This window comes from Microtus oregoni, unplaced genomic scaffold (assembly GCF_018167655.1).
Source record: "Microtus oregoni isolate MIOR12 unplaced genomic scaffold, Mior012 000096F_ref0000112, whole genome shotgun sequence".
Classification (NCBI taxonomy): Eukaryota; Metazoa; Chordata; class Mammalia; order Rodentia; family Cricetidae; genus Microtus; species Microtus oregoni.
In genome coordinates, this window is record NW_024544709.1 from 3,441,574 (window position 1) to 3,467,449 (window position 25,876).

At 37.3% G+C, this 25,876-nt stretch overlaps 1 protein-coding gene across 1 annotated transcript in view; it reads left to right on the forward strand.

Annotated features, from left to right (window-relative positions):
• Positions 1-25,876, forward strand: part of Sgcz (sarcoglycan zeta) — an 862,223-nt gene that overhangs the window by 824,392 nt on the left and 11,955 nt on the right. Inside the window, exons 5-6 of the mRNA XM_041644486.1 lie at positions 9,568-9,690; positions 22,538-22,610. Coding sequence (XP_041500420.1) covers positions 9,568-9,690; positions 22,538-22,610 — 196 coding nt within the window. The remainder of the gene's footprint in view (positions 1-9,567; positions 9,691-22,537; positions 22,611-25,876) is intronic.

The following is a 25,876-nucleotide window of genomic DNA, read 5'->3' on the forward strand; positions in this document are numbered from 1 at the left end:
CATTTAATGTTAATGAATTAAAATTTCAACTCCCTTTTCCAGAGCCAGGCACTAACCTAATAAAGTCTCTAATAGCTTATTTCTAATAGTTTATTTGCAATAGATTATGTGACATGCAATATAATATTTTAATATTTGCATAGTGTCCTCTGAATAAAGACATTAATCACTATTCCTAGGAAATTCTTACTAATCTGTGAGAGCATATATATAATGTCTTCATATGTGTATAGTTATCTAGTATATGTCGATGCCATTAAATATAACTTGTTAATCAATTTATCTCAGCAATTGTGTATATCTGAAGATGATAAAATGGCATATTGTTAAAGTTATATGTGTAGAAGGTCTATAATACCTCTCAGACCATTGAGCCTTAATGTGTACCTGTTGTAAGGAGCCGCTTGTACTGAGTCTCTTGGAAACAGATTTAAACACAGAGAGATACGTAAGCCTAGAAGTCAAATGTCAACACACTGGCCTCAATGTTTTGACTATCTCTTAGTTGAGTTACTATGCAACAATGGCTGATTGCAAAATACAAGGTTAGACTAAAATTAGATAACAAAACATTCAAATGAATACTAATTTCTGAAATAATATTCACAAAATCAAGATAATGACCATGGACAGTAAGTCTTTAATATTTACCTCACTGTTATCTTTAAATTTTATAAGAAAACATCCTTGGTTTTTAAAAGATAAATGATTTTAATTGATTGTGGTTTTCCATGTGTTGCAAAGATAAGTTTTCTTAAAGAGAGGTGAAAATTACATTGTCTATAAGTACAAGAGGTCAGATTGTTGTTAATGATTATGATTGGTCGGTAAATTGTGCTTATAGATACTCTTCTAATTACCATGAATTCACTATCACTGAGTAGTTAGCTCAGTCCCAGTACCAGTGTAGCACAATTAATAGAAGCTCTGCGACTGATACTGAGGTTCAACCTTAAGGCCAGAAAAGCAAAGCAGCCAGGCACTTGCTCTTCCCTCGACCTCTTCCCTCGACCTCAGTCTGAAAATGGTGAGCCTGCCTCCTAGAATCTCAAAATGAGAGAATGAGAGCTGTCTCCTCTCATTTTATAATCCTCTCTAGGGCTTGGATTAAAGTTGTGCACCACTGGAATTAAAGGCTTGCACTGCCTAATTTCTATGGCAACAAGTGTGACTACTGGGATTAAAGGTGTGTGTCACCACTGCCAAGACTATAAGGCTAACCAATGGGGCTGTTTTACACTCTGATTTTCAGGCAAGCTTTATGAATAAATACGAATAAAATGTCGCTACATATCGGGAATGGTTCCCCTTCTATTAAATGCATCCTATTTCAATTAGAGACCTAATGATTAGCCCTAAGGTATGTGTGCCACTACTGTACCTTTAGGGTTATACTGTTATAATATTAGATGGTGTACCTCATAGGCCTCATAGCTAGATAGGACTACTGCTTGCCTCTCACCTTTGGAAGCTTGGTACCTTCTGGTACAATGAAAACTAGTCCTCAGAAAGGCAGTATTCAGGACAGTTCCAACTCACGGGTCTCTGGGGCCTCTTTATCAAGTATATAGTGTCCACAGCAACAGGGACTTACCTTCTATGTCTAAGTTTAACCAAACTCAAGAGCAACAGGTTGTTCTGTGAAAGCTCAGGTGACAATATTGTAGGATCAGGGAGTTGCTGTGAGACTGTGTCTCATGGGAGCTCACCAAGGCCAGCTGGGCTGTGACTGAAAAAGCATGGGATAAAACCGGACTCTCTGAACATGGCGAACAATGAGGGCTGATGAGAAGCCAAGGACAATGGCACGGGGTTTTGACCCTACTTCATGTTCTGGCTTTGTGGGAGCCTAGCCAGTTTGGATGTTCACCTTCCTAGACATGGACGGAGGGGGGCAGACCTTGAACTTTCCACAGGGCAGGGAACCCTGACTGCTCTATGGACTGGAGAGGGAGGGGGAGAGGAGTTTGGGGGAGCGGGAGAAGGGTGGGAGGAGGGGGAGGGAAATGGGAGGCTGGGAGGAGGCGGATACCTTTTTTCCTTTTCTCAATAAAAAAATAAATAAATAAAATAAAAAAAGATTGACCTATAGACAAAAAAAAAAAAGAAACTACACTCATAAAGTCTCACAACATGATTACCCATACATGAGCTGAACAAGAACAACACAAATCCATGCCAACATGGATGAGAACCTCATTACAAAGAATTATAGGCAGTTGAGAAAATCTGGGAGTGGAAGAGGGATTAACCAAAGAGATTAACACCTCAATTGTTTTTTTTTTTGTTTGTTTGTTTTTTTTTCTTTTTTTATTGAGAAAAGGAGAAAAAGAAAACAAGTTTCCACCTCCTCCCAGCCTCCCATTTCCCTCCCCCTCCCCCCCCCACGCCCCCTCCTCCCACCCTTCTCCCCCTCCCCCCACTCCTTTCCCCCTCCCTCTCCAGTCCAAAGAGCAGTCAGGGTTTTCTGCCCTGTGGTAAGACCTAGGACCTCCCACCTCCGTCCATATCTAGGAAGGCGAACATCCAAACTGGCTGGGCTCCCACAAAGCCAGCACATTACGCAGGATCAAAACCCCGTGCCATTGTCCTTTGTGTCCAACCAGCCCTCATTGTCCGCCATGTTCAGAGAGTCCAGCTTTATCCCATGTTTTTTCAGCCACAGTCCAGCTGGCCTTGGTGAGCTCTCAACAGACCAGCTCCACTGTCTCAGTGGGTGGGTGCATCCCTCGTGGTCCCGACTTCTTTGCTCATGTTCTCCCTCCTTCTGCTCCTCATTGGGACCTTGGGAGCTCAGTCCACTGCTCCAGTGTGGGTCTCCGTCTCCATCTCCATCCATCACCAGATGAAGGCTCCATGATGATATGCAAGATATCCGCCATTATTGCTCAAGGATAGGGTCATTTCAGGTTCCCTATTCCCAACTGACCAAGGAACCAGCTGGGGACCTCAGCCTGGGCACCTGGGAGCCCCTCTAGGGTCAGGTCTCTTGCCAACCCTAAAGTGGTTCCCTTAACTAAGAATTGTGGTTCCGTGCTCCCCTGTCCAACCTTCCTTTATCCCAATCCTCCTGCTTTCCCAAGGCCCGACCTCCTTCCCTTCTAACTTTTCTCTCCCCATCTCCCCTTACCCCCAACCCACCCCACCCCAAGATCCCAATTTTCTCCCCGGCAATTTTGTCTACTACCCTTAGACAAGAGGATAACTATATGTTTTTCCTTGGGTTCCCCTTCTTACTTAGCTTCTTTAGAATCACCTATTGTAGACTCCGTGACCCTTATTTATGGTTAGAAACCAATTATGAGTGAGTACATCCCATGTTCATCTTTTTGGGTCTGGGATACCTCACTCAGGATAGTGTTTTCTATTTCCATCCATTTGCATGCAAAATTCGAGAAGTCATTGTTTTTTACCGCTGAGTAGTACTCTAATGTGTAGATATTCCATACTTTCTTCATCCATTCTTCCATTGAAGGGCATCTAGGTTGTTTCCAGGTTCTGGCTATTACAAATAATACTGCTATGAACATAGTTGAACAAATGCTTTTGTCATATGATAGGGCATCTCTTGGGTATATTCCCAAGAGTGGTATTGCTGGGTCCAGGGGTAGGTTGATCCCGAATTTCCTAAGAAACCGAAACACTGACTTCCATAGTGGTTGCACAAGATTGCATTCCCACCAGCAATGGATGAGGGTACCCCTTCCTCCACAACCTCTCCAGCAAAGGTTATTATTGGTGTTTTTGACTTTAGCCATTCTCACAGGTGTAAGATGATATCTCAAAGTTGTTTTGATTTGCATTTCCCTGATTGCTAAGGAAGTTGAGCATGACCTTAAGTGTCTTTTGGCCATTTGAACTTCTTCTGTTGAGAATTCTCTGTTCAGATCAGTGCCCCATTTTTTAATTGGGTTAATTAGCATTTTAAAGTCTAGTTTCGTGAGTTCTCTATATATTTTGGAGATCAGACCTTTGTCTGTTGAGGGGTTGGTGAAGATCTTCTCCCAGTCAGTAGGTTGCCTTTGTGTCTTAGTGACAGTGTCCTTTGCTTTGCAGAAGCTTCTCAGTTTTAGTAGGTCCCATTTATTCAATGTTGCTCTTAATGTCTGTGCTTCTGGGGTTATACAGAGGAAGCGATCTCATGTGCCCATCTGTTGTAGGGTATTTCCCACTTTCTCTTCTATCCTTTTCAGTGTGTTCAGGCTGATATTGAGGTCTTTAATCCATTTGGACTTGAGTTTTGTGCACGGTGAAAGATGTGGGTCTATTTTCATTCTTCTACAGGTGACATCCAGTTGTGCCAGCACCATTTGTTGAAGATGCTTTCTTTCTTCCATTGTATACTTTTAGCTCCTTTATCAAAAATGAGGTGTTCATAGGTTTGTGGGTTAAAATCGGGGTCTTCTATACGATTCCATTGGTTGACTTCTCTGTTTTTATGCCAGTACCACACTGTTTTCATTACTGTAGCTCTGTAATAGAGTTTGAAGTCAGGGATGGTAATGCCTCCAGAAGATCCTTTATTGTATAGGATTGTTTTGGCTATCCTGGGTTTTTTGTTTTTCCATATGAAGTTGATTATTGTCCTCTCCAGATCTGTGAAGAATTTTGATGGGATCTTGATGGGGATTGCATTGAATCTATAAATTGCCTTAGGTAGAATTGCCATTTTTACTATGTTGATCCTCCCAATCCAAGAGCAAGGTAGATCCATCCATTTTTTGGTATCCTCTTCAATTTCTTTCTTCAATGCCTTAAAGTTCTTGTCAAATAGATCTTTCACTTCCTTGGTTAGATTTACCCCAAGATATTTAATGCTGTTTGTGGCTATCGTGAATGGTGAAGCTTCTCTGATTTCCCTCTCTGCTTCCCTATCCTTTGTGTGTAAGAGGGCGACTGATTTTTTGGAGTTGATCTTGTATCCTGCCACATTACTAAAGGTGTTTATCAGCTGTAAAAGTTCTTTGGTGGAGTTTTGGGGGTCGCTTAAGTACACTATCATAACATCTGCGAATAACGAAAGTTTAACTTCTTCCTTTCCAATTCGAATCCCCTTGATCCCATTATGTTGTCTTATTGCTATTGCTAGAACTTCAAGTACTATATTGAAGAGGTATGGAGAGAGTGGACACCCTTGTCGTGTTCCTGAGTTAAGCGGGATGGCTTTGAGTTTCTCTCCGTTTAATTTGATGTTAGCTGTCGGCTTGCTATATATAGCTTTTATTATATTTAGGTATGACCCTTGTATCCCTAATCTCTCCAAGACTTTTAACATAAATGGATGTTGAATTTTGTCGAATGCTTTTTCAGCATCTAATGAGATGATCATATGGTTATTTTCTTTCAGTTTATTTATATGCTGGATTACATTGATAGATTTTCGTATGTTGAACCAGCCCTGCATCTCAGGAATGAAGCCTACTTGATCATAATGGATAATTTTCCTAATGTGTTCTTGAATTCGGTTTGCCATTATTTTGTTGAGGATATTTGCGTCGATGTTCATGAGTGAGACTGGCCTGTAATTCTCTTTCCTGGTTGAGTCTTTGTGTGGTTTTGGCATCAGAGTAACTGTAGCTTCATAAAAGGAATTAGGTAATGACCCTTCTGTTTCTATATTGTGGAATACATTAAGGAGTATGGGTATTAGCTCTTCTTGGAAGTTCTGGTAGAATTCCGCATTGAAACCATCTGGTCCTGGGCTTTTTTTGGTAGGGAGGTTTTTGATAACAGCTTCTAATCCTTCGCGACCAACAGGTCTGTTTAGATTGTACACCTGGTCCTGGTGTAACTTTGGTATATGGTATTTATCTAAAAAAGTGTCCATTTCTTTTACATTTTCCAGTTTTGTGTTATACAGGCTTTTGTAATATGATCTGATGATTCTCTGAATTTCCTCTGTGTCTGTGGTTATGTCCCCCTTTTCATTTCTGATCTTATTAATTTGCGTATTCTCTCTCTGCCGTTTGATTAGTTTGGATAGGGGTTTATCAATCTTGTTGATTTTCTCCAGGAACCAGCTTTTTGTTTCATTGATTCTTTGGATTGTTTTCTGTGTTTCTATTTTGTTGATTTCAGCCCTCAGTTTGATTATTTCCAATCTTCTACTCCTCCTAGGTGAGTCTGCTTCTTTTTTTTCTAGAGCTTTCAGGTGGGCTGTTAAGTCTTCAATATGTGCTTTCTCTGTTTTCTTTAAGTGGGCACTTAGTGGGATGAACTTTCCTCTTAGCACTGCTTTCATAGTGTCCCATAAGTTCGAGTATGTTGTTTCTTTATTTTCATTGAATTCAAGGAAGACTTTAATTTCTTTCTTTATTTCTTCCTTAATCCAGGTATGGTTCAGAAGTTGACTGTTCAGTTTCCATGAGTTTGTAGGCTTTCTGGGGGTAGCACTGTTGTTGAATTCTAACTTTAATCCATGGTGATCTGATAAGACACAGGTGGTTACTAATATTTTTTTGTAACTGTGTAAGTTAGCTTTGTTACCGAGTTTGTGGTCAATTTTCGAGAAGGTTCCATGAGCTGCAGAGAAGAAGGTATATTCTTTCCTCTTCGGGTGGAATAATCTATAGATGGTTGTTAAGTCCATTTGCTTCATTACCTCCATTAATTCTCTAATTTCTCTGCTAGGTTTCTGTTTGATTGACCTGTCCATTGGTGAGAGAGGAGTGTTGAAGTCTCCTACTATTAGTGTGTGTGGTTTGATGGCTGCCTTGAGTTTTAGTAATGTTTCTTTTACATACGTGGGCGCTTTTATATTCGGGGCATAGATATTCAGGATTGAGACTTCATCCTGATGAATTGTTCCTGTTATGAGTATAAAATATCCCTCTCCATCTCTTCTGATTGATTTAAGTTTGAAGTCAACTTTGTTAGAAATTAGTATGGCCACACCTGCTTGTTTCTTAGGTCCATTTGCTTGATAAGCCTTTTCCCAGCCCTTTACTCTGAGTAGGTGCCTGTCTTTGTGGTTGAGGTGTGTTTCTTGTAGACAGCAGAACGTTGGATCCTGTTTTCGTATCCAGTCCCTTAGCCTGTGCCTTTTTATAGGTGAGTTGAGCCCATTGACATTAAGTGATATTAATGACCAGTGGTTGTTAACTCCGGTCACTTTTTTAGTAGTAGGGTTTGTGTGTTTCCCTTCTTTGAGTTGTGCTGGTGAAAGGTCTCTAGATGACTGAGTTATTGTGGGCATTGTTGGACTCCTTGGTTAGTGATTTTCCTTCTATAATTTTCTGTAAGGCTGGATTTGTGGCTACGTATTGTTTAAATTTGTTTTTATCCCGGAAAATTTTGTTTTCTCCATTTATAGTGAAGGAAAGCTTGGCTGGATATAGTAGTCTGGGCTTGCATCCATGATCTCTTAGTTTTTGCAGTACATCTATCCAGGACCTTCTGGCTTTCATGAATTCCATAGAGAAGTCAGGTGTAAGTCTGATAGGTTTACCTTTATAAGTAATTTGGCCTTTTTCCTTTGCAGCTCTTAATATTCTTTCTTTATTCTGTATATTTTGTGTTTTGATTATTATATGGCGAGGGGATGTTTTTTTTTGATCCAGCCTATTTGGTGTTCTGTATGCTTCTTGAACCTTCATAGGTACCTCTTTCTTCAGGTTGGGAAAGTTTTCTTCTATAATTTTATTAAGTATATTTTCTGTACCGTTGAGCTGCACTTCTTCTCCTTCTTCTACTCCAATTATTCTTAGGTTTGGTCTTTTTATTGTGTCCCAAATTTCCTGAATGTTTTGTGGTGAGAATTTGTTGGTTTTGCTGTTTTCTTTGATCAGTGTGTTTATTTTTTCTATGGTATCTTCAGTGTCTGATATTCTCTCTTCTATCTCTTGTAATCTGTTGTTAGTACTTGTTTCTGTCATTCCTGTTCGTTTACCCAGATTTTCCATCTCCATTCTTCCCTCGGTTTGTGCTTTCTTCATTGCTTCCATTTCATTCTTCATGTCTTGAACCGCTTCCCTAATCTGTTTGATTGCTTTTTCTTGTTTCTCTTGGTTTTCTTGCGTGTCTTTGAGCGATTTATTCATTTCCTCTACCTTTTTGTTTGTAATCTCTAATTGTTTATGGCAGTTTTTCACCTCCTGTTTAAGGTCCTCTATTATTTTCATATAGTTCACTTTTGAGTCGATTTCTTCTATTTCTTCAGGAGTAGGGTGTACAATTCTTCTTATTTTGGGATCCCTGGTTTCTAGTGGTGTCATGTTGCCTTTCAGATTGTTGGAGGAATTCTTGTATTGGCGCCTTCCCATCTCTTCCTTCAAATGGAGCCAGGAGAGGCCTGGTCTCTTGGTCCAGTCTTTGCTGTGATTGACTCTCAGGGTATATCTCTTCAGTGTAGAAGCAGGAACCGTTCCCGTCCAGATGGGATTCCTCAGCAACCGTCCTGATGGGATTCCTCAGCAACTAAACAGGGCCGCAGGTAGCCCAGTGATCCAGGGCCAACAGGATGAATGGAGCAAGTGTGGGGGGGGTGGTATCCAGGAGCCCGCAGGAAGCCTGGCGCTGGAGCTGAAGGTGCCAGGCTCCCTTACAGGGGACCCTGAGGCCTGCCCGGCAGGCAGGCACTCACAGCTCTGGGTGGGTCGCCTTAGTTTAGGAGCTTAAAACTAAAGTTGAGCACTGGTCCTAGCATATAGCAGGGCAGGGTTCACCTCAATTGTTTTTTCAGTGCTAAATCGTCTGCGCTGAAAACATACACATGAGTAACATCATACAGACAGAACAGGTTATATCTAAGAATGCATGTATGTGTGGACACACACATGTGTATGTATATATATATATTTATGAAATAAATATAATATATAGATTATTATATTATATATATTATTTAAAAGAGGCAATGAATTTGAAGGGGAGTGGGGAAGGGCATATGGGAAGGATTCCTGTTTCTACTTTAAATTATTCTTTGGAGCAGTTAAGTTGTTTAGAGTAGTTAAGTTGCTTACATTTTAAGTAAAAAATATGGAAAATTAACTACCAAAAATATAGAAAACAAATCCATTGCAAGGGTAATTATAAAATGGGTTTAAATTCATTGGCATTAAAGGGTAAGAAGATATCTATACTAAAATCTATGAAATGTAGAATAATTTAAGATTCACAAAGGATTGGTTCTTTAGAATAATCTGAGTTCTGTAGTCTGCACTTCAAAGACATGTGAGTCATTTGGGTCCCATTTATTGAGCATCTGCCTCTCACTTGCCAGGTGAAATGAATGGCAAATCTTCATCTCCAGTAGATATCAAAGTAGGCATTGTCTGCCTTTGTGGATACATCAGGTGTTTATATCTGGCTAAGTACGCACCCTATATTAGAACAACCTTAAACATTTAGAATTAACACATATGACCATTTCATCTAGTCTATAAATAGTCAGTGAAATCGGGGGCTTTTGAAAAGGATGAGAGCTTCAAAATGTTCATTCTGATATAAAACATGCAGCCAAGATGCATGAGATGAATGCTATGTGTATTGTTATATTTTATAAACATCGTATATGCTAATGGTGTTCTGCACCCCAGCTTGATTTTGAAACCTTTCCTCTGACTTCAGGAGCGGAGGCTGTGGAGGCACAGTGTAAAAGATTTGAAGTAAGAGCAAGTGAAGATGGCAGGGTGCTGTTTTCTGCAGATGAAGACGAGATAACCATCGGGGCTGAGAAACTAAAGGTCACAGGTACTGTAATGGAGATCTTTCAATGTTTTTTACCCAATAAAAGCGTACAAAATTCCATAGAAATTCCTTTACATAATTTCTGGCTTCCTTCCCAAAAGCCTAGTTGTCAATCTTATAATATATTTACTTTTCAAATAACTACAAATAAAGTCATTAATTGTGGTTGGAGAACAGAGACTAAATATTAATAAAACTTCTCATCAATATTTATAAAGTTGTATCACTCAAATCAACTAAAATACTGAGTTAGGTGTCATAAAAAAATAGGAGTAAAGGCGACAAATCTGAAGGTGCCCATTGTCTCCATTTTCCTGTTTCCCAGAGACAACCTTCTTGTCTATGGCTTCACTGCCTGCAGAGCTTAAACAACATTTTTGTATATCTAACACACACACACACACACACACACACACACACACACAGACATCCCAACACACAGAGAAACAAACACATACAAATTCATGCTAAATCCTTCCTTCTTTACCAGACTACCATGTATTAACTTCAGAATAGCTTTATTCTTGCTTGTAACACTCCTAAAATGAAAATATCAAAGACAAATATAGGCTATAATTTCACATGCATAGGAGAGATAATTGGCCCGAGCACAGAACACAATATGAAGGCAAGGGATTGGCAGGTCCCCTCACATACACTTTAAAGCAGTGCTCCAGTCTTTTGACAAATAACACTACAAAGAGACACTGACTCCAGGGTGCCCCATATAAATTAGGTAACTATTCCGACAAGACTTCAAAGTACGTGTGACAAAGGATCTCTATGAATTGTAAATTGGTGGCATGAAAGTTTTCCTATTCAAGCAATATCCATAGGAATTAAAATTAAGATGAAACCTTTCTCACTTTCTTCCACTTTATGAATAATGACATGTGTGATGAACTCTTGTTTCAGAAGAACGTGGATGATTTACATAGGGGATATGTCTGTATATCTGAGACAAAATGACTATAGATCTGAGACAAATTTACGGTGCTTATAGGTTTTAACATATTTGTGGTTAGCTTATTTAGAATATAGGTGTGTATACACTGGAGGTCATGCCCTAACATGAACATGACTACTTTAGCTTTCTATTGCTGCCACAAAATATAAGATGACCAGACAAATTAACTAACTAACCAACAGAACAGCAATTTGAGAGAGGCAAAGAATGTGGACCATTGTTTCAGAGTTTTGGCAGACCATTTGAACAGCTTCTTAGTTTTATTTTTATTTATTTATTTATTTATTTAGGATTTCTGCCTCCTCCCTGCAACCGCTTCCCATTTCCCTCCCCCTCCCCCGATCAAGTCCCCCTCCCTCATCTGCTGGAAGAGCAATCAGGGTTCCCTGACCTGTGGGAAGTCCAAGGACCGCCCACCTCTATCCAGGTCTCCTAAGGTGAACATCCAAACTGCCTAGACTCCCCCAAAGCCAGTACGTGCAGTAGTGGTCCTGCGGAGCCGCACAGCAGAAAGGCTGTAACATGAAAGTCCTGCTCAGTCCAGATGAGAAACAAGTTGCTCTTGACCGGACTAGCTTTGCGAGGTAGTAATTTGCTTAAAGGGACTAAAATGTGTACCTGCTCTTAATATTCCTTGACATTCCTTGATAAAAGGGGGTGTTAGACTCTAGTTCAAATATAAAACCTTTAAAACTCTGCTTGTTTTGTATTCCCGACTATGAACTCCAGGTATCACCTAATGCAATTATCTTCTCGGGCCCAGTAAGCTCATAAAGGACATAAACCTTTCAACACAGCAGACTCAAATCCGGTGCTTTCAGGCTGCGTCCATCAACTGCAATCAGCGCTTTTATTTGTAGCTCACGCACAATAGCAGCCTAGAAAACAAAGGAAGGTAAACGATGAATCCAACTTAGGAAGGTGAAAGTCCTCAAGTCGGAGGAAAACGATAAATTGGACGCAGGCATCTGTTTTGTGTTGGCAGAAAGCAGACAGGAGAGAAGTGAGTGAGGACAAAGTATCTCTCTCTCTCTCTGTTCTCCAAATGGCAACGATTCAATGTGGCAGTCTCGAAGAAGAGAGAAATGCAGCCGCATGTTCCTGATGCCCTCCTGTTTGCTGGAAAGTCAAGAGCGTCTCACCCCCGTGTGTTTCTAATGGAATGATTGGAAAGATAGACAGGTCCCCGCGCTTGTTTGACAACACAAGAAAGAATTTTCTGAGGAACTGTCTTTAAAATTAAACAGTGTGCTGGGCTGGAATCAATATTTCCTGGTTTGCTTTCATTACCTGGCTTCTACTTCCCCGTTCTTGTCTATTGCATTAGCCCACTGTGATAAGGTCAGCTTCATTGCCAGTCCTTTCTAAAGCAGGACTTTTGTTCCTCGGAGCTGGTCAAAATGCTGAGAACGTGGTACCACTCAGACCCCAGGAAAAAAGCAGTTTGTCTGAAAAGCTGCGGAGTACTGACTAAATCAGGTGCGAAGAAAAGTGATGTGTGGTCACTTAATTTCCTCTAGTGACACATTAGAGGTTTATGCACTTGACATGATCACTCAACTCAGCTTTCCAGTTGTTTCTTAAACTTCCTGGTGCTGGAGACTTCAGAGACATGAGAGAACACTGAACCATGCCCTAGAAACTTCTAAATGGAAATTGACTTTCAGTTTTGAAGTGCATATGCAAGTCACAGCCATTAACACGAATAAGCTGTTTTGTCAGAAGTCTTTGCTAGCAGAAGTTTCTGTGGTTTATTTTTATCCAAGGTCTCAAGGAAATGTTTCCTATTTTTTATTCTGTTAAAGCAAATATTGAAAATGCAGCTGCCTAATATAAAGCTTGAAAGCATTCATGATGAAAAGGCAATGTGAATTCTGACAAAACTACAGGCAACTAAGGAATGCTGGGAATGTGATAGCCTACTCCAGGAAAGACCTGTCTCCCCAGATTAGTTATAAGCCCTGAAATCATATGCATACTAAAGACCTTATAATTGTGAGCAGGTTGTATTTGTATTTTTAAAGGTATACATACATATATATACATAAACACATATAATATATTATGTTGATATATATTAATTCATTCATATGTATTATGTTAATGCAGATTGCCAATTCAACAATTAAAGTAACAGAGACCATGAATTTAAGAGAAAGCATAGCGCAAAGAGAGGTTCATGGGGTGCGTTGGAGGGAGAAAAGGGAAGGGAAAATTTACATAGTTGAATTAATTTCAAATTTTAAAACTATAAATTGTTAAAAAAGGAACTTCTCTGTTCAGTATAGTCAACAGATTCCATTTGATGCTCAAAGTTCCTTTATGTGCTAGACGAGGGAAATTCTTTGAGATATAATTAACTTTGATGTAGCATAAATAAATTATCTCATTTCTTAGGCATCACACTTTAGTGGGCATTATTACAAAACCTTTCTGTCCTTGCCTGCTGTGGGTAAGAGGGTGATGACCATGGATCTTAGAAGATACCACTGCTTCTTACACGTCCCAGTGAATCCTGCCTGTATACAGTCAGAGTGTCTTCAACTTCTTTCTTGATGTGGCCTTCTTTAGCTTCTCTTCTGTCAAATTTTTCTCATTTCATTGTCTTCCATCAGCTGGAAAATGACCCCTTTTAATGGTTCATATGATGGTATGATAATTAAGTTTCTATTGTTGTGATAAAACACTATAACCAAAAGCAACTCAAGGAGATAGCTTTTTTTCATCTTCTGATTTGTAGTCTATCATCCAGAGAAGTTGGGGCCAGAAACTCTAGGCAGGAGCTGATGCAGAAGCGGTGAAGAAATGGTGCTTATTAGCTTACCCTCCAAGGCTTGCTCAATTTGCACACAGAGTCACAAAGCCAGAAGTAGCACCATCCACAGTGGCCTAGAATTTACCACCTTGATATTTAACCAAGAATATACATCACACACTTACCCACATGCCTTTCTTTGGGGGATAGTCTCCTAAATGAGGTTCCTTCTTCTAAAATGACTCTAACTTGTATTAGGTTGACCTAAAATTAGGCAGAACAATGGTGCTTGTTATACTGTGCTATTCTGTTTGTATTATCAAATACCTGGACATCCAGAAAATACTCCTAGTTCACTGATGAAAAATGTGAATTACATATGCCAAGCCCCGTTTCTCATGAAACATAACATATATAATACATTATCTACATATTCACAAAAGACACAAGACATGATCTCCTTGGGCTGTTGGGCCATAGTTACTGTTACTCTGCCTGAGACGCTGGGGAAAGCTTGATTTTTTTTTTCAGCCCCAGTTTTCTTCTTTTAAGTAGTATTCTTATTAATATTTAATATGTATGGTTTAGATAAAAAAGAGTCATAAAAATAAATTAAGACAAATTCTGGATCAAATTTGTATCTTGCAGATGCAATTTCTACTAAAATCATAATTTGTTGTGTCATTGCTATTCTCATGTGTTTTAAATTTGTTAAGTACTTGTAAAAAATAAAATGCAGAGGTCAAAATATGAAAATGACAATAAACAAGTAGAAAATGCTATATGGATAACAAATGCAAATTGATACTTCTTATTACATAATTGACGGCATTAAAAAGCTCCATTACTAAAAATGAAAGGAATGGGAGAAGGCATAACGTGACTCCATGACAGTTTCTGGCATCTGTGGGAGGAATCGTTTTTATTCAAGGTCATGGTGCTGCTCTTTTGCCACATTGCTGTGGATAGACCCACACCCTTATGTGCATGGGCAGCATAAATTAAACACTGTAGATTATAAAAATAGAAGATGTTATCAATGTAGGAGGTGGATTCTTTGGGTAGTGGTTCAGGACAAAAGAAGGGAGGCAGAAATTTGAAGTATGGTGGATGTGTTGGAGATACATTATTTATATGAATAAAATTGTCAAAGAATGAATAAAATATTATTAAATTTGGAAATTAATTTTATTTATAGCAACCAAATAGTAACTTAGGCAAGATATGTTTTGTTTTTATCTTACATAGCATTACATGTGACTAGACTCTAATAGTCAAGGATGTTACAGGCCACTGAAGAGTTAGGAGATTTACACCTCAGGAATCTCAGGGTTGGGTGTTGTGTTAATAGACTTGAAGCTGTCACATACCATGTATACTGGCTAGTTTTTTTTTTGTCAACTTGTCACAAGCTAAAATCATATGAGAGGAATGAGCCTCAATTAAGAAAATACCTTCAAAAGATCATCTGTAATCAAAGCCTTAGGACAATTTCTTAGCGATCAATGAGAGAGGGTCCAGCCAATTATGCATGGGGCAATCCCTGGATGAGTGGTCCTGGGTCTTTTAAGAAAAAAGCTGAGGAAGCCATGGAGAACCCTTCATGGCCTCTATATCAGCTCCTGCCTCCAGGTTTCTGCTTTGTCTGAGTTCCTGTTCTGACTTCCTTCAGTATGAACAGTGATATGAGAATAGAAATTCAATAAACCCTTTTCTCCCCAAGTTTTGATGGTCATTGTGTTTCATTATAGCAATAGTAAATCTAACCAAAGCACCATGTGCTCCAGCATAGGTGAAGTCGATACAAAGAGGATTTATGGAAAAAATATATTTTCTAACATTACTACATAGAAATAACTTTGTCATGTACATATCCCATTTACATCATTTTAAAACTGAGTTTGTGGTGTACATGTAACCTAAACAATTGCTACTAAACTCTACTGGATCCTAAGCATTTTGGTAAAACATTAACAAAGGGCAAAATATTTTAAAAAATCTACCATTCAAAATAAAAAGAGACCTAGTAGAGGCTAAAGAGATGACTTAGTGGTTAATGCTGCTTTACCATAGAACATGAGTTTTACTTCCAACATTAACATAGTGACTCACAACTGTCTGAAACTACAGTCTCAAAGGATTTATCGCCATCTTCTGGCCTTTTTTGTCCTCCTTGGGCAACGGCTCAACCATGAAGTACAGAAATAATCATACATGTAAAAAGAAGTAAATTTAGGATATTTTAAGTGACTTAATAATATTAAAATCCTAAAACAAAAATAAAATTAATGGGTTGCTATTCAATATTCCCTATAGAAACTACCAACTTTTGGTTGGTCTTTAAATAAGGCCTCTCCTTCATGTCTTATCAAAGCTATCACACTCCCATACACAGCTACAGAAAACCTTTATATTATAGTTAAACAGAAGTAAAATATTTGTGTTTTCCTTTCATTATAAGATTATCAGAAATCCTTTATATATTACATATTTTTATAAAATCTTCAAGAAAGGTTTTTTAACATAACGAAATGAAGTTTGAAAAGATAGGTTCCCCTTATTTAAAAATTATATTATAATGTCTCCTTGTATCAAATGTCATGAATATTACATAATATGCATATCTTTATGTTTCTATGTGAGTTAAAATTTCACTGTAATCCAGTATCTTCAAAATTATTAATGTTTTCTATCACTTAAGAAATTTGTACTAAAGAGGAATTTAAATAACCAGGTACCATGAAGCACTAATTTTTACTTGAAACTGATAATAATAGCTTTACTAATCAGACACTATGATAAGAGTTGGTAATTGTGAAATAACATGTTATTGGCCACAAGTATTTAACAATAACCTTTCCTTAGAAAAAGGCACAAAATGTATGTCTAACCAACACACTAATTAAATGTCAATACTCACTGGTAGTGAAAGAGCTTACATGCAACTTGAAAATCTATCTCAGTTTTCTTACATTACTGGAAAACTAAATAATATTTTTAAAGATTTAAAAGAAAATTTTAACTCTGACTCATTAAGAGCAAAAATCAGGGCTATTTAAAAGTTAAACTGTAGTAATGATAACACATGACTGGTAAAGCCATTCTTGGTGCCCTGATACCATATCTATTGTGTGGAGTAAAAGTGGAAGGAGGTGAACTGTGGAAGAATCAGGCTAGACAGTGATGAAGGGTTCAAACATCCCCGTTCCCAGGTGCTTTCATACTGGAGGTGCAATGCTTTCTGCTACAGTAACTCTGAATGTAATTATCATCTCAAGCATCAGTTCCTCATCCATAAAATGTGAGAGTAATAATGATAACATCTTTCTGGATATTCTGAGTTTGAAGTAATTGCTTTGAAGTAACCTGAGCTGGTCCACGTTCTCATGATGCCTGGCACATGGTAATGGAGCAGCATATGATGAAGGTTACTATGGATATTAGTGAGTGAATAAGCATCATGATGCTATGTGTTAGTGAAATGACTTTTGCTCTTAAAGCATTTTCTGTGAAGACATTTTACACTTCTTTATCATTTTATCCTCCCTTTTCTTTCTCTAAAATGCATGTCACTATATCAAATAATTTGACCATTTAATATGTATCATATTAAATTCAATGTAATGAAAGTCGCTTGTCAGGTATTTCAAAGTACTTAAATAAAAAACAGTAGAACAAAAAAGAAAAATTTTGAAAACATTACACAGCAAATTATTTAAAAGTTAGAACTTTATCACAATTAAATTAATGTCGTATGATCTAATTCAGAACATGAGTATCAGTTTTGCAGTTGATGAGAATACACATTTGCAGTAATTCATTGATTCCTCAGTGCAGAGAGTGTTTTATTAGCGTTGCTTCTCATCATATCTCAGGTTAAGCTGCTTCCAGGAATTTAATATTGTGCTGAGTGGCAGACAGAGGGAACTAGATCTGTGTCTCCTTTGTTACTGCCCACTCATGTTTCTAATGCATTTTATCTGTGTCGGTATCCATCTGTTTATACAATACATCCAGACCAAGAATAAGCATGTCTGCAACAGGATTGAGACCTATAAGATCTAATTGACTTACTGGCCACATCTTCTGGTAAAGTTAGAAGTAAAGAAACATGAGCATGCTGTGAGTTGAACTATTTTCCTAAATCACAGATAGCCCTCAGCAGAACCTCCATGTATTGAAGTGGCCATGAACGTTGAAATCTTGGCAATAGCTAATGAATGACAACAGAAGGGATGATTTTAGTTTGCGATTTCTAAGGTCTGTTGCCTATTGAGAAAGACTTCATTTTAGCCTTGGATCAGCTGAACACCCATAATCCTGCTGACCACTGTCCTGGAATGGACTCTCCATGGCGTGTGAAAATGAATGTTCATCCTAACTTCAGCTGAACACATCTGCAAGAATGCACATTGTGTGGGCTGAAAAGCTCTCCAGGATTGTGATTTTGTCACTGATAAGCAGTGCAGTGATTTGTTTCCTACAAAAGATGGAAGGGAGGCAGAAAGGAAGAGGAAAAAAAGAGAAAAGGAAAATATAGGACTTGGAGTGAGTTGTGTGTATGTTTTGCAATTACTAATTGGTTGTCTTAGTTCCCTGTTGCCAATATTTCAATTTCTTTTTTATGTAACTGTTCTTTATTTCTAATTTTAGAAGATAGAAGCTTGGATCATTTTTCACTATCATCAAATCATGTGCTGGCTGAATGGTACTGGCTTTCTGAAAAAAATCATACCTCTTCTTTTCCAGCTTCTAAATTCCTACTCCATGTTTTCTCGCATTTGTCTTTTTATTTTCTTTTCCTTTACATTTTTATGAAATTTTTATAGAATATATTTTATTATGCCCTTCCCACTCCCCAACTTCATATCCACCCTACCTCAAGTTCTCTCTCTCTTCTGTGTGTGTGTGTGTGTGTGTGTGTGTGTGTGTGTGTGTGTGGTGTGAAGAAACAACAAAACATAAGAAAAGAAAATCAAACAGTAAACATTAAGAGAAAAATTTCAAACCAAACTAAAAAATACAAACACAGAATTAGAGTTCATATCGTTCAACTTTTCCTGAGCATGTGGCCTGTATGGGGTAGGGATGACATGGTCATTTGTGATTTTATAATCTCAGGGAAGATGAGAATGTTGTTCCCAATGCTTGTCTTGCATTGTTTGTTTTGAAAGTGACCGATTTAAAATGTTTGTGAAACTATTCAAAAAGCATACTAATAGACTTTTTAAAAACTAAAACATAAGGTTTCATTACAAATAACTTTTAGAATAACATTTATTTTCAGCTATTCATCTATCAAGAAGAGGAAGAGACGGAGGATGAAAAATAGATACATTTAATTTTAATGTTATTTTTATTTCATTGAATGTGACTTTAGAGATGTATAAAAGATAATATCCTATCACACATCTTATACATTCATATGCATATGAATTAGCATAATACTATTTTTCTGTAGTTTTTCATGTAAGTTCATGTTATATTTGAAGTGAGGCAATTAGAATTTTACTGTGCCCCAATAAATAATGACCAATTATTATAAAAAACATTTCTAAAAAATTTACAATGCCTTATTTAGTTTTTGATTCATGTGAATACAATTAAAATTTATTTGAATGTTCAAATTGATTTAGTGTCTAACACATGAAAGCAATAGAAATTAGATTAAAATGATTTCTTATTTATTTCAAACACAGAACAGTTGCCTGTGAAATTTGACAAATATAGCAGTCTAACACTTGAGAGAATTCCTAATTAAAAGAAAATTAATATTTGGAATTTGATTTCCCAAGGTTATAGTGAGTACCTGACTTGAACAGTTTTGATCTGACACCTCTAAAAATGATTTTAATGATTATTAACTATTGCCTAAGTCTGGGTCTTCAGTTTGATTCCATTGATCAGTGTCTCTGCTTCTGGGTCAATGTTGTGATTTTCGTTCTATATGTATCAGGACCACTTGAGGTTGGAGATGGTGATGCCTTCAGCAGTTTTTTATTAATCAGGATTGGATTGTTTTAGTTATACATAGTTTTTTATGTTTCTGTTTGAAGCTGAAAATTATCATTTCAAGATTTATGTTAGAATTTTGATGGGAATTACATTGAATCTGTAGATTTCTTTTGGTTGGATACCTATTTTTCTATATTACTAAAACCCATCTATGGCCATGGGTGGTCTTTCTATCTTCTTATATTTTCTTTAATTTCTTTCTTTATATCTTAAAGTTTTATCATATATGTCTTTCTCTTGCTTGACAATGCAATTTAGTTTATTTTAAATTATTTGAGACCACTGTAAAAGGTGATTTTTCCCTAATTTCTTTTTCAGTCAGTTTGTCCCTTTGTATATTGGAAGGCTTGTGTATTATGAGTTAACTTTGTATCCTGCTACATTGTAAAAAGTTTTTATCAGCTGTAAGAGATTCCTGGTAGAATTTTTAGTTTCAGTCATGTATTTTGACTTTTTCCTTTTCAGATTATATCACATTGATCTTCAGTTTAGTATTGCTCTAGCTAAGACTTTAAGTACTATATTAAATAGATATGGATAAAGTATACAATCTTCCCTTGTTCCTGATTTTTGTGGAATTGATTTTTTTCCACTAAGGTTGATGTTGACAATGGGTTTGTTGTAAACTCACTTTATTATGTTAAGGTGTATCCCTTATATTGCTGATCTTTTTCATGAAGAGGTGTTGGATTTTGGCAAAGGCCTTTTGGGCATCTAAAAACATGCTCATGTGACTTTTGTCTTTCAGTTTATATAGTGGATTACCTTGACAGGTTTTTCTATGTTGAACCATCCCTTCATCTCTTGGATGGAGCCTACTTGATCAGGGTAGAAGATTTTGTTTGATGCATTCTTAAATTCAGCTTACAAGTATTTCTTTTCTGAGAAATTTTGCACAAAGGCTCATAAGGGACATTAGTCTATAATTCATTCTTTGTGTTGGTTCCTTATGTGGTTTCGATATCAGAATAACTATTTACAGGAAACAAATTGAGGAATGTTCCTTCTGTTTCTTTTTTGTAAAATACCTTGAGGAGCATTGGTTTTAACCCTTCTCTTGAGGCCTTAGAGAATTTGGCACTGAAACCACCTACACCTGGGCTTTATTTATTTTATTATTTGGTTGGTAGATTTTTTACATTACTCTAATTTCATTAGAGGTTATAGGTCAGCTTAAATTGTTGATCTGATCTTGATTTAACTTTGGTAGGTCATATGTAAAGAGAAAATTAGCCATCTCTTTTAGATTTTTCCAATTTGGTGGAATATGAGTTTTTTTAAGATTGACGTTATGATTCTCTGGATTTTCTCAGTGCTTGTTCTTATGTTCCCCACCCCCATTTCTCATTGCGCTAATTTGGAATTTAATCCTTACTAACAAATGGTTTGGGTTGTTTTCTACTTTTGCTTTCATGCATACAGATTCTGTACTGATAACAGTGTTGGAAAATAAATATTGTCATTCTTCTCTAATCATATTTCTGTCACCTTGCCTAGGAAATTTTCATAATCACACAGTAGTAGAGATTAGTATTTGAACTTTGTTCAAGGATAACTATCCTATCAGGATGTTACAGTCTGTACTGAAATGTCAGTCCCTCTCCCTGAGATATGTAAATCTGCATCTGGGGATATTCTTTCAAATGCCACCCTCACTCAAATCACAGAATTATTAGTTACCTTAGCTGAAATCATTATATTATCTTTTATCACCCATATTAAGGAATTTTCTATTTTCAGAATCAAAGTATTAAAAGAATAAGTCCTTTAAACAAAGGAATGTTCTGAATTATTAAAAATCATGAAAAAACAAGCAGTATGTTTCCTACAGAGTTTTGTTTACATGGAGAACTATCTATTAAGGCTCAGAGATAGATGGATACTAATAGCTTCTAGTTCAGGAAGAAAATCTGTGATCCAGGAGCTTACTTACCACGGCAAAACACAAATAATTTTGCCTCTGAAACATAATGTTGGGGAAATAATATTTTAATCCTTGAAAATTGTTTTCCTCCATGACTCCACTTCCAGGTGTGCCTTCCTATTTATTTTAAAAGATCATTAATTAAATCTCAACCATTCCCTATGTCATCTGTTATTTTATATTTTAAGCCCTTGCTCTCATTTACCCTACAATGCCATTCCTGCTCACAGAATTGACATGTTTTATACATTCCTCCACAGTATGTAAGTCATATTTGTTCACATTTCAATGAAAAATTTTGAACTGCATTGTATCATTAACATAGCCCTCATGACTTTTATGAAATAAGCATGATATTTTTATATCAAAATATATGAGGGAGACAGATCCAAAGTGAATAAGGTATACTCTGAAAAACGTCAACATTTGCATTAATTTTATTTTGCAAAGTGATTATAATCATTATAACTTTAAAAGAAAAAAAATTCACTTCATTTTTAGAGCAAAGTACACTTTTTTTTCTCACTCAAATTGCAGCAAAGCTCTAGAAGTCTGGACAATCAAATAGTCAGTAAGTGTGTTAGATAAGGTGTCACTCGACTATCTGAACAAGAGTATCTCTGACCTCTCCAGACAACAATGACCTCAGATGAACTCCACTATAATGAAATGAATTAAAGTGGCTCTCAGTTTTAGACAGAGCATTAATGCCACAGCAGTCCAAGTATCGTGGAGTTCTGCACAGCTCTCTGGTAGAGAGTGGCTAAGTGCTGTTTAAAACCTGTCTGTAAATGTTGAGCATTGTCTGCCCTGAGTTCACCATCAGCAGTTTCACCATGCCCTTGGAGATAGGGGAAATCTGAACTAAGTATTTCAGCCTATCCTGTTTCCTAAATCCACTTAGCTGTGAAATGAAGCAACGAAAGACCTTTGTTCTTTGGTTAGAGCAGAAGGTGACTTGTCTACATGTAAAGCAGTAATAAGAATCTTAAAATTAATTAACATGGAGTATTCAAATCCATCTTCTTTGGCTCATCTTGCTCTGTCTTGTAGGCCTTTTCCGAAGTTACATTTTCCATTGACTTGAACGTGTTTTCAGTTGAGGGAAGAATATTACATGGAATCAGATGAAAGCCACTGTGTATGTGTGTGTTTGCTTATCCTGACTGCTTGTCCCTGCTGTCTCCAGGAACTGAAGGAGCAGTATTTGGGCATTCTGTGGAAACACCTCACATCAGAGCAGAGCCATCCCAAGACCTCAGGTAAGTACTTCTTATACCGTGGCATAGTTCCCCTCACTATTGAACACCGTTGACACTTGAACAAGCAACATATGGTGCTAGTGCTATCAACTTGTACAAAAAAAAAAAAAAAAACCTCCCCTTACTAATTACCACCTTTTACACATGAAAAAGTAAATCAACATTCCATGACTTCATAGTAGTCAGGTATTTTAAGTCAAGATAATGAGTCATTCTAACTTTTCCATTTCCGCCAAACAAATGATACGAACACAAAAATACATGTACTAATGAGAGTTGAGAAAATGAAAAAGACAGTTATCAAGAAAGTATAGAGGAGTACTGGTTACATTAGGTATCCTGGGAAATCAGATATAGATGATAGATAGATAGATAGATAGATAGATAGATAGATAGATAGATAAACAGGAATAAAGGGAATGGAGGAAGAAAGACCATGAGAGAATATCAATGGATCAAGTCATGTGAAGTAGGTGGTACACAGAGACAAAGTAACACTGCAAGAAACATCTAGAAGTGATTTGTCCTGACATGGTACCTCGGTATAATATTCCCAGTACTGCACTCTGTCTAAGGAAAGAATATTCATAACTACTGCACAGATATTCTTAATTCAACAAATAAATTAACATTTGATGGGACAAGATGGATTACTTAATTTCTATTAGAAAAATTACACTCCAAAATGCATCTGCTACAGTGGGTTTATAAAAGGCAACAATAAGGGCACAAAATTACATATTAAAATAATTATTGTTAGCTGCACTAGATATAGGATTTCTTGAGAAAACTGAGTAAGATTTTAAATAAAGAGGCATGTGATTCCTACTTTAGAAAGATATCCTATACAGAAAGAGTCCTTGTAATACTCACAAGACAGTGTGAGTGCACCGAACAGAATCTGTAAAGAGGCTAATCATGGATGGCTCAGTGTATGACTGAAACCCCAGTGTTGTGGGAGAGGGGGTGTGGTGGAAAACTAGGAAGATAGGAAGATCCTATGACTTCCTGGCCATCGGCCTATTATAGATTCAAAAAGAGAGTCTGTCTCAGAGGAATAACACTCAGTGTGCTCTCTGGCTTCCGCACACATGTGTAGACAAATGTGTATATGTCAGCACACACATGTGCACATGTAGATGAACAGTATATATGCTACCAACACAAAAACAAAATACACATTCTTACACAAAGATGCAGATACACACATTTTATTTCATGAAAATCATTGTTCTCTTTTTGGCATTTAATAAACACAGAAATGGTTGAAAATGGAAAATAAAGGTGACTTTTTTTTAAAACTGAAAATAGATTTTTCTCTCATATAATCATAGATTTTTCTCTCATCTCAACCACAGCCTCCCGCCGTCCCCAGCCACCCCTCTTACCTAGATTCACACAAACCCTATTTTCTATTGGGGAAAGAGCAGGCCTCTAAGAGATGTCAACCAAACAGAATGAAACAAGATATAGTAAGACAAGGGGAAAGGCCTCATATTGAGACTTTACAAAGCAATCCAATAGGAGGAAAAGAGACTTAAGAGCAGGGGAAAGAGTCAGAGATGCACCTGCTCCCACTGTTAGGAGCCTCACAAAAACACCAAGCTAACAGCTGTAGCATATCATGCAAAGAACCTGATGCAGACCAATACAGACCCCTTGCTTGCCACTTCAGTATCTGTGAACCCCATTTAGTTGATTCAGTGGTTTCTCATGGTATTCTCCACCACCTTTAACCCCTACAGTCTTTCCTCCCAGTCTTTCATAAGGTTCCTAGATATCAGAGGGGAGAGATCCAATGGAGACCTCCAATTTTTCAATTTACTCTGTCTCTGTCTCTCTCTGTCTCTCTGACTCTCTCTCTCTCTCTCTCTCTCTCTCTCTCTCTCTCTCTCTCTCTCCCTCCATGACTGGCTATGCATCTCTGCATTGGCTCCAAGGCTCCCATCTACTGTTGGAGGGGACCCCTCTCTGACGATACCTGGATAAGGCATGAATATCTATGAGTATAGCAGAATATCATTAGGAATCGTTTCTTTGTTTTCTATCTTCTCTTTCATTTTTCTTTCTTCTTTCCTTTTTTCTTGTTTGCTTGCTTCTGCTTTGCCAGTTGTGTTTGGTTCCACCCAAAGTGCTGTGCTATCCAGTCTCTGATTCATGGCCACTTAGGCATTGTAGACAATGGATTCTCTCTTAAGGCATGAACCTTAAGTTAAAGCAAACATTGGTTGGTCACTTCCACAAGCTCTGAACCACCATTGTTCCAGAATATATTTCAGGTAGGACACATTGTGAGTGAAGGGTTGTGGCTGGGTTGGTGTCTAGGTGTCTTTTTACGTAGTCTACAGAGTACCTTGTCACCCACTTGAAAAGTGAGATGAAACTTTGAGTACAGAAACAGTAATATTTACAGTAACATATATTCAGAATCTCATAGTCTTATGCTATTTTCTGAGACTTTTGTTCTGACTGATTGAGAAACACAGTTTCCACAATCTATCAATTATTACCAGAGGGTGGTTTTTTATGTGATTTTTAATTTTTAATTTTAATTTTAATTATTTACAAAATAATATACAAAACTAGAGGGTTTCAGAAATGTTAATGGTAGTGCCTAAACCAAATTTTAATGTACTTTAGTCTTGAGGGTCTTCATTTATTCAAGAAAAAAAATAATATGTTATAAAGCAGAACATTTAGTGTTCTTCTCTGGCTTTCACAAGTGTGTGCACAAATTTGTATGTGTGAACACACACATATGTACTTTCAAATGCATGCTATATATGCTACAACACATAAGTAACACACATGTTCATACATATGCATAGTCTCTCACACATACACAAACACATCCATAGCTGTGAGGAATTTAGGATGCTTGGCATAACTGTGATCCTTCCCCACATTCCTGGCTTGCAGGACCCACATGCCCTCTACATATTCTTAACATCATAACAGAAAACAATGTATCTCATGTGTAGTAGTGTGATAGGTAGTTGTCGGTTTTAATGATTGTAACAAAATGCCTTTAAATAACATGGCTGTGACTAAATTAATGTTATCTAAAAATAGAGTCTCCTTGGAATACATATGGATGGCATCAATGCCAATTGTTGCAGACTGGTCTAAATGTAGCCTCCAAATACAGTAAGTCCACGTTATCACTCATGTCACATATAAACACAGCTGACCTCTAGAAGTTTGGAGCAGAATGCTTTCAAAGGATGAATATGAGGGAGAAGGGGGATTGAGAAGATGTTGGCCAA